The sequence below is a fragment of the Parasteatoda tepidariorum genome, chromosome 2 (assembly GCF_043381705.1).
Source record: "Parasteatoda tepidariorum isolate YZ-2023 chromosome 2, CAS_Ptep_4.0, whole genome shotgun sequence".
Classification (NCBI taxonomy): domain Eukaryota; kingdom Metazoa; phylum Arthropoda; class Arachnida; order Araneae; family Theridiidae; genus Parasteatoda; species Parasteatoda tepidariorum.
The window spans coordinates 91,276,807-91,286,704 of record NC_092205.1 but is presented as its reverse complement, the minus strand read 5'-3'; the positions used below and the strand labels follow the sequence as shown (position 1 = coordinate 91,286,704).

The 9,898-nt window shown below is 27.5% G+C and overlaps 1 protein-coding gene across 2 annotated transcripts in view; it reads right to left on the bottom strand.

The window, feature by feature from the left end:
* Window positions 1–6,267, bottom strand: part of LOC107436097 (dual specificity tyrosine-phosphorylation-regulated kinase 4) — a 44,114-nt gene extending 37,847 nt beyond the window's left edge. The window contains exon 1 of one of the 2 annotated variants that reach the window (XM_071177907.1): window positions 6,080–6,267. In XM_071177907.1, coding sequence (XP_071034008.1) covers window positions 6,080–6,259 — 180 coding nt within the window. In that variant the 5' untranslated portion in view covers window positions 6,260–6,267. The remainder of the gene's footprint in view (window positions 1–6,079) is intronic. The other variant, XM_043054928.2, reaches the window with a different exon arrangement.
* Window positions 6,268–9,898: the final 3,631 nt, after the last annotated feature.

Genomic DNA, 9,898 nt, shown 5'->3' with positions numbered 1-9,898 from the left:
GTTTAACTGTATAACAATACATGTATGTATTGGCTACTATAAGAAAACTGCTAAAAAAGGTTGTAAATTAAATATGGTCTTCAGATGTAGTGGATATTATTAATTCTTCTAAATTTAGAAAAATTGTCGATAAGTTAAAAATTATTCTAAACTTTAAAAAAAAAATTCGGACAATTGGGCATTCGGATAATAAGAGTTCGGATAATCGGCGCTATACTGTATATATCTATAGTTTGAAATGTAGAGAAAACACGGAAAAAAAGGAGAGAAAAAATTAATAAAAAACCGGATATTAAAAGATATAATCTTTTCATCAGCTCACACGACTATATCCACAAAAAGGAGTGCTTTCTAACATTGTATCAATATAGCCAAAGCTAAATATATCAATACAATAGTGTGAGAAGGACTCAAAAAAAAATTTTTTACAAACAAATTGCTACAAATAAAATAGAACACAATAAGTAAAAATATCACGAAAAAATAGAAAATAAAATATAAAGAAAACACAGAATAAAACATGAAATGAAATCTACAAAGAAAACACAGTATAAAACACGAAATGAAATCTAGGAAGTGAGTAACGAATTCAAATGAACTTACATGAACGGGAAATTTTTCAAGAATGATTTAAAATATTTTTGCAATAAGATTGCCAGATTGCAAAATAGGAAACCAAAAGCTCAAATTGAAGTAGAAACGTAAATAGAGGGGTTTTGTATTAAAGTGCGTTCTTACTGCAGTTCTAAAGTGCGTTTGATTTGTTAGTTACTAAGGATGGGTCCGAAAATGGATGTGCGCAAGGTAACATTATACTGGATAATTTAAAAAAGTTGACAATTAATAATTTTGGAAAATTAACACTTATTTAAGAAAAAAAATAGAAAACAGAAAGAAACATGAATTGCCTGTTTTGCACGTAATTTTAACCACGGATTTGCCCGAAATGGATTTGCACATGGTAAAAATTATATAAATTAACAAACAAATATTTTAGTTAATTTATTTGGAATTATATACAATTAACTCAATGATTTTATATAGAATTTAATTACTTTAGTTGGGCATCCATTGTTTTTTTTATCAAATTTTGAAAGAGTTTATCGATTTGTTTCTTGGATAAATAAATATTACTACATATTCTTTTAGTTCTATTCATTTCATTAAAAGTGGTATTTAAATAGATGTTCCTAAAAATATTAGAATTCCAAGTAACTAGTTTATTAATATTAGAATTAAAATCATTTCTTTTATCGTATGAATCAACAAAGCAGATATTATCATCATGATTACGAAGCGAGATTAATTCCTCGGGGTAAATATCATTTAATAAAAGGGCATAATCTAGAAAATTAAAGATAATTAAATCATCAATAAATCTAAAAAAAAAATTTTATATTAAGAGCAAATTTCATTTTCATCATTTCATCATTTTTGCAAAAATAGGTTAGTTAAGAGAGATGAATAATTAGATTCTAGTGGTATTCTATCAATTTGAAAAAAAAAAATCTTTTCCATTCCATACAAGATAATTATTAAAAAGACAAAAATCAATTAGAATTTCCCAATAATCAAAATCGCAATAAAGGATATTTTTAAAATCATAGTAATAATTCAAAAGGACATCTTTTAGTTTAGAAAGGAGAATGCTTGAATAGAATAGAATTAATCAATAATAGACTCGCAATAGAATTAATTAATAAATAGAATTAATTTTATTATTTTTATTTATAATGAAATGGAATACATTTTATTATAATATATGTTCCTATAACGCTTTGTAAACTAGAAGGAGAAGCATCCTCACACCAAGCATATTTATATATGCAATATCCTACAACAATGGAAGAGACACCTCATATATAATTTTTTAATCATTTTCCGTCACTTTATCAAATTTCTCAAAAAATAACTAGAGAAATATTGAGTAATTTTAGAAGTCGCATATCATCTTTCATAGTTATCTTTCAGAGTTTTAAGGGATCGCCAATAAATTAAAAATGAAAACTTCTAATTTTTAACACACTATGCCAAAATATATAAAAGTAAAACTTGTAACTTATTTAAAAAATTACTTTGGTTATCATATGCAATAACTTTACAAAATTTCGTAAACCTAGCTTAAATTTTTTTTGACTGACGTTTCCTTACTATAACTGTAGAAATATTTAATAAATTTAAACAAAATTTTTAGAGTAATAACAAAAATACAGTTTTAAAATTTGAAAAAAAAAAAAGAAAAGATTTCGCTAAAAATTGCTTAAAATATGAACATTAAAGTATTCCTTTCATACTGTGCATGCACGGGAAATACTTTCTTTTTTTTCATAATTCTGTTTGCTTTTAAATATATGAATTTTTTGAATTTGTAAACATTACTAATTATAGTGAAATAATATAAAAAGCAGTGTCTGAATGATGAGCTATTTTTTGAGAATGAGAAGAAATTGGTTTAAGAATCGTCGCACAGTAGCTGTTATTATTTATTGCAGACATTTTTTCTCGTAGTTTAAAGTTTTAAATTATCATATATATGGAATACACAATCAGACGTTCTATTACTATCCTCGGCAAACGCTGAATATGTTTTTCATAACTCAGAAGAAACTCTAAAGCACCCTCTAAAAGCAATTATTTTTGTTAATTTACAATTTTAAAATTTTTCGTAAACTCTTAATGTTTCTTCTATTGACTAATCAAATATGCAGCATCATTAAAGCATTTATCACACTTACATATTATGTAATAATAATAATTTTAAATAAACTGGATTTTTTTTTTCATAATTTACATTAAATTATTTTCTCACGTTTTCAGCACTAGAAAGATTGAAACTTAGTATATTCAAATGCAATCAAAATGACTGGATTTTGAAAGAATAACTAATGTGCAAAGAAATTTGTTTAAAATTAATTTTTAATATTTTTTATATTATTTACAGTTATATAACAAGTTATTAGTAAATATTAACTATAAAAAAACCATATGTTGAACAAAAAGTCACAAAATTCTAAGAAATTGTGTCATTATATACATCAATGTTTTTCTAATTGAAATTAAAAAGTAGTCAAAATGATTTCCTTGAACAATCTAGTGTTAATAATGTTACTAATTATTCGCTCTTATAAAAAAAAATATAAAGTAAAATTATGCATACTTTTATCAGTAAAACTCTTAGCAAACAAAGTAAAAAAAATTTATTCAAAATTTAAAACAGAATTTAAGAATAAGAATGCTATAATCTCAAAGTAAAATTCTCTATCACTTTCGTGTCGATTTTAATAGAAGTAAAAAGCAGAATAATTTCTATTAAATGAAAAAGTACAACTTAAATAATGAAAACAAATTTCGTGTCAATTTTAATAGAAGAAAAAACCAGAATAATTTCTTTCAAATAAAAAAGTTCTACTTAAATAATGAAAAAAAGTTGTCGTTTTTTACAGTTGCTATAAAAAGAACTAAAGTTTCATAAATTAAGTTGCGTATGATTTCGTTTTAGATAAATGTTTTTTTTAAAAAAAATTCTTTAAAATATTCTATTTTCTTAAACTTTGACCATTTTGTCAAAAATATTTAAAAACATTTCATTTATTTATTAAAAGCATTAAGTTTACTCATTTCTAATAGTTCCGTATAAATCACTTAATAAAGAAATAACATTGTTACCAATTATTAAGAACTATGAATGTCATTAAATAAACAAATTGAATGTCATTATTAAACAAACAACCCTTAAAATAGGCATCCATTTTTAGGCTCTTGAAGAATTTCGACTGTTATTTCCAATCTGTATCTTTTTTACACGAATGAAGCTTTTTAATCAAGTAATAAGAATGTTTTTGTTGATTAAATATGTATGTATAATGCCTCAATACATTTTATAAATTTGCATAATTTTTGACGGGTAAAAGTAAAAGGAGAGAAAGTGAACTTTTTAATTCGCATCACTTGATATGTAACTTCATTGTATTTATTAAGATTTTTAACAAAACAATAAAAAAACACTATAATTATAAATACTTAAATGATACTTAAATAATTATAAATACTTAAATTTTTGCGTATTCATTTTGTGATAACTGTCAACAATATTTATAACTAGTATTTAAAATAAATTAAATAACTATTAGAATGATTTTCTACATCTGAATTCAGTTTAAAAGAGTAAATCTTTTTTTTTCTTCTTTGAGATTACGAAATTTTATATTTATAATTACTTTTATGTATACATGAAATAATTATGTGAGCGAAATGTTAAAAAAGAATTAATTTTCATAAAATGTTAGTTTTAATTTTAAAAAATGTCTTTTTTTTGAGCAATTCTCTTTTTACTTAATTCTTAAACTGTATAAGATTTTGCCAATTTCTTTACAAATTTTAAACAAACTTTAGAGCTTTTAAACGCAATTTATTTAAATTCGTAATTAATATTGACAATTGTGATGTTTTTTTCTCTTTAAAGGAACAAACAATTGCAATTATTTTCTGCTAATATATTTCTACGGACACGTTAATTTATAGTGTTTTATTTTCTAACATTCATTTAATTTTTTTACTGATTTTTGGGTAAAATACTATTGTATATCATTTCTCAAGCACCTGAAAATAATTCTATTTTTGATAATGACTATGTTTTTCTCCTGTTTTCAATTTTTTTTAAAAAAAATAAAGTTGTTTATGATGCAAAACTTAACTGAAACTAAAAGTTCATTTCGTATTTTAAAAATTAATCCCATAATATTCTGTGAGAGAAATGAAACTAACAAATTTTTCACAAATTATAGAAACTATTAAATGAATAAATTATAAAAAATCTTTTGGAAGAAAATATTTAAAAATATGAACGGAAATTCTTACAAACGAGAAGAAGTAAATGACAGAAATGATTTATTCAATAACCTTTCTCATTCTAATGATAGATGTTCAATTTAATAACATTTTCATTGACAGAAGGAACTTGGGTGCATTTTAATACTCATAACAGAAACTGTTTCAAATTATATTACTTACGGTTTATCTACAATATTATTAGCAACGTTTGAATCGAATAATAATTGACAAAAATGAAACAAATATAGTTTTTTTTGGAACTGTGTAATACACCTCTGCTTCGACAATGCAACAAGGTTAAGGTATCATCAAGTATAGACAGTTTTAAACATTTCAAAAAGGTATTTCTTTAAAAAAATAAATAAACTTCTCAAACATTTTTTCCTTTTTTCACAGAAATGGTTCCCGGGCTAGTTGTGGGCTATTTTCGAGATTAATATCACTCAAAAATGACACTTGGCTCAAATTTTCTTTTGATTAAAGTTAAAACAAAAGGTTTAAAGTGGATAAATTCAGAAATTATTTTATTTAAATTTTACACATTAAAAACAGAGCATTTTGTTTAGACACGCCTCAAACCCTCAGATTATAATTACTTCTATTCTACATTCAAAATATACTTTACTTTTTTGTTTAAAGTTATAAATCTCGACAAAAGATTCGACACTTTATTTTTGTACATCCTCATTATTTTTATAAATCGGATGAACGGTTTTTTTTAAAAATAAAATCAATGATTATTTCTGTCTACCATTTTCTTGAGTACCATTCTTGTAAAATAGAAGAACTATTCAATTAGAATAAATAAAGAGTTAAACGATAGAATGACATATAAGACCATTTCTATCGGTTGTCCACGTTCAACTATGTATTCTCTTTTCGGGTCCAAAATACTCATCTATTAAATATTATTCCAGAAGGAAATAAAATGATGTGCGGCTTCCATTACAGAACGTTCTGCGTGATGGTTCGCACATTTCAGACCACATCCATCCGAGATAGGGGATAGATACTAAGCGGTCTCGCTAAGCCTAACTCATCATATTTCGAATAATATGTCATATTTCTGAAAGAAACTGTTAAATGAGTGCAGGTTGGACAATGGAGAAGGAAAAAAAATTCTGTACAAGATATGGAAGTAGAAGTAAATGGAGGGGAATGGGGAGTAGGGTAAAGAATCGGATAGGCAAATATATAACGTGGATATTTTTTATTTATTTATTTTTTCGAAGGAAAAATGTTCACCCACCTTCAAGAGACAATCCTCTTGTATATTTGGCAATTGTCTGTCTTCAGCCATGACGGCTGAGGGGATGGGGGGGCACGGATCACGAGCGGCCTTGGGGACGGAAAAATGAATCTTGCCGCAGCATCTCCATCCCGACAACTGCAGTGCCCCCTGTCGGTGGTATCCTCTGCATCCGCTCATTCCTCCGCTTTTTCACACACCGTAGGATTCCACACGCAAACCTGCCCGAGGAGCATGCGCAGTGGCAACGTGTGAGGCAGTGAAGAGAGAGATGAATGATTGAATATTTGGAGGAGAAAAAGCTATTCGCGTTGGGTTTATTTTCTTTCAGTTTAAATAGGGAGAATGCTTATTTTACGAACGGAATGCATCGATAACAATAAAAATTTTCTAACTATTTTGTTACGTATTTCCAGAATTCTGTACCGAGTAATATATAAAAATTGTTCCACTTTATCTTTCATTTGAATTAGTTGAGTGTATGAGAAGAAATTGACACATAAAATGAAAAATACCATAGGTTGAACCAAAAATCGAGATCTTATTTTCTGGGGAATCAATGAAGGAAGTAAGGGGGGATATTTAATTTTAATTAAAAGAGATTTTAACTTTTGGGGAAATTATATGTCATTGTTATGCCTGCCCAGCAGATATTGAAAAAAAAATCATAACGTTATTGGTTTTTTAACTCGGATAACTGTACAGTTTAAACTACAATAGTAAATTTAAATGAAAAATTGATTAAATGTGTAATAAATAGTGTGACATGCACGTGCAAGCGTCCCTTTAACAAAAACGTTTTATAACACTCTTTTTTTTCCTTTTTTTTTCCTTGAATAACTATTAAAACGTCTAATAAATGCATTATGTAAAAGCTTTGTAAATAAACTTATCTCCCATGATGTCTAAATTTAATAAATGTAGGTCCTGTTTGTTTTAATAAATATAATTTCTTTTGTTCCATTTGTTACCTTACTATACATAAAAACCTAATGATGGTGTCACAGTTTTTTGGTGTTGTCCGTGCATTTTTATTGGTCGGAAAATCACGTGGTGGGATCCAGTTTTTCCTCATTAATTTCCATATTGTTCTGGCTGTCATCAGCATAAAATTAATAAAAGTCCTAAAGAAATTGTTTTTCTATAAATAATTTTGCTTCCTTAATTTAAAGTTATTTTCCTGTACTACCATTATCACGCTATTAATTCAAGAGTTTAGAGAATTGTGAGAATTGAACTCAGAGAATGGTTGTTTTTGTTATTATTATTATAATGTAATACTGCACTACATTTTAAGATAAAGTTATTTAGAAAGGTAGTCTAATCTTATTACCCCTTTTACAATTATTATTTTTGTGCAAAAAACATTAATATACTGTAATAAATTACAGTTAAATGATTTAGAACTGTCTGATAACAGTCTGTTAAATGATTTAGAACTCAACGATCAGCTTCATGCACAATGCAAATTTCAAGCGAAAATAGTTTTTAATATATCCACCCGTTTGGTAAGCGAAAATATTAAATTACGGTTGTTTGTTTGAACAATATTAAGGCTATAACAATGTAACTGCTATTTCGAAAAATTATTACTTAGAAAAATTACTTATGTTCACCAATATATCTAAATATTTATAATACTAATAGAGTAAGCGTAAGCAAAGATAATTCCTTTTAGTGCATATATGTTAAGTGAATAGTTTTAACTTTATTAGAAAAACTGTTTTCTGCCAAGAAACAGCAATTATTGCGGGGCAATCATCGGGGTTGTTGAGCGGCAGCGAACAGGGGACTTAGCCCACTAGTAGCATGGATAAAATCTTTTTTAATGACTTAGAGAAAGTCCGTTTCTACGATACCTTGTATAAGAATGAGGTATTGTAATCACTGCTTCTCTGAACAACTATTTATTTCTATTTCCACATAAATTTGTTAAAGTGATTTCTTCCTTTTATCTAAATTGCCGTAGTCTATGTAGTTGTTAAAAATGTATCTGTAATTTATGTTTGTGGGATTCTATATTTTTTATTTAAAAATTTCTTGAAAAAAATGCATTTCTAAACATTTACCATAAATATTTTTCGTAATTATGCCAAAAAATCATTTTTTTTAATCATTATTTAATAGAATTCTAACAAATTTCAAAGAATTGTGTGAATCTCACTCACAATATGTCGATGTTTGTAAACATTTTTAATGCGTTCTCGTACATTTCATAAAAATGAAATGATCAGCTTTAGATGTATTACTAGAATACTAAATATTGATTAAAATTTTAGAAACATAGTTTTATTTGGGGATATCCGCTCAATGGGACAATCTTCTAAAAATTACAAAAAGGGATGACAAATAACTGCTTTAAAAATAATATTTTATAGCTTTTATAAGGAAATGAAATTTTTCAAACGAAGCTTGAAACGATTTTTCCAAAAACTTAACTCAATGAATCAGTTGGCAATGATTCAGTATTAAATAAATGAATGTGCTTTTAAAAATAGTTTCAGGAACCTGCTTATGAAACTGATTGTTTGAAGAGCGTTTATTAACAGAAAAGAGCCGGCCGTGGTTACTTTGGGAGGAGAATCTCCGTCTTCCATTGAGGTGAACAGGGTTCGTATCCCAACGATGGCTGGTCAATACCAATTCCACACCCGGCTCCCACCGACCACAGTGCCGATGTAAAATATCCTCAGTGATAGACGGATCATGGGTTAGAGTCCCCTGCATGGGTTAGAGTAGTCATGCAAACCGTGTCAGGTTTTTGTGATTTTCCTCTCACTGTAACGCAAATGCGGGTTGTTTCATGTCCTCCACGAAGGCACATTTCTCCCAATACTTGAACCAGGAGTTCCCTTTTCTTTTCTTTTTTTTCTTCTTTTCTCCAAGCTTTGGACATGTACCTAGGTTATTATGGACCCTTTACCATATAGCCCAAAGCTTGGCTACTGGTCCGGCTCCACTCCAGCCTAGGAACGAGCCCAGTCAGCAAGAATTTATTAAGAATTTAGATCTGTACAAAGTCACAATATTTTTGAAGAATACAAAGATTAAATATGATACACGTTAATAACACATAATAACATGATACACGTTATGACATAATACACGTTATGACATAATAACATGATACACGTTATTAAATATGATACACGTTAATAACACATAATAACAAAATAAAGAAGGAAGTGTAAAAAGAAAAACAAAAAAAATAACTTGAAGGCCATAAACTATTTGTCATTGCCTTAACTAAATAAACAATTTTGAAAAAGATCCCCCCCCCCTTCTTTTTTTCATTGCTTTTTTTATATACAGAAACTGAGGTTGAATACTATATCAAAAAAGTTTAAGAGGTAATAAACACTTTCAAGATTACTTAAAAAGTCAGGTTTGATTAAAATTTCAATAAGGAGTCGTTTTCTGCTAGAAAGTTCATTACGTTAATTAATTTAGATTTTAATGTTTTATTTGTAAGAAAGTTTTTTTTGCCAAATATATAAATTATTAATGTTTGGAAGGCGTGTATGCCATGATATTGTGTAAAGACAAGTTGATAAGTAATGCTCTGGTGTACCTGGATGATCACAGGTACAAAGGTTTGTATCCGAGATTTGCAGGTAATGAAAAAAAGAAGGAAAAGGACCGTGACCTATTAGGAACCAGATGACTTGTTTAATTGAAATTGATTTGAAGAAGTTGACATTAGTGATGATGCTAAACCACTAAACAGACGTCTTCCTCTATCGGAATTATTCCATTGGTTTTGCCAATTACTTGATAAAGATTTTTTAAGAGATTGTTTTTGGTGTGAACCAGGGAGAG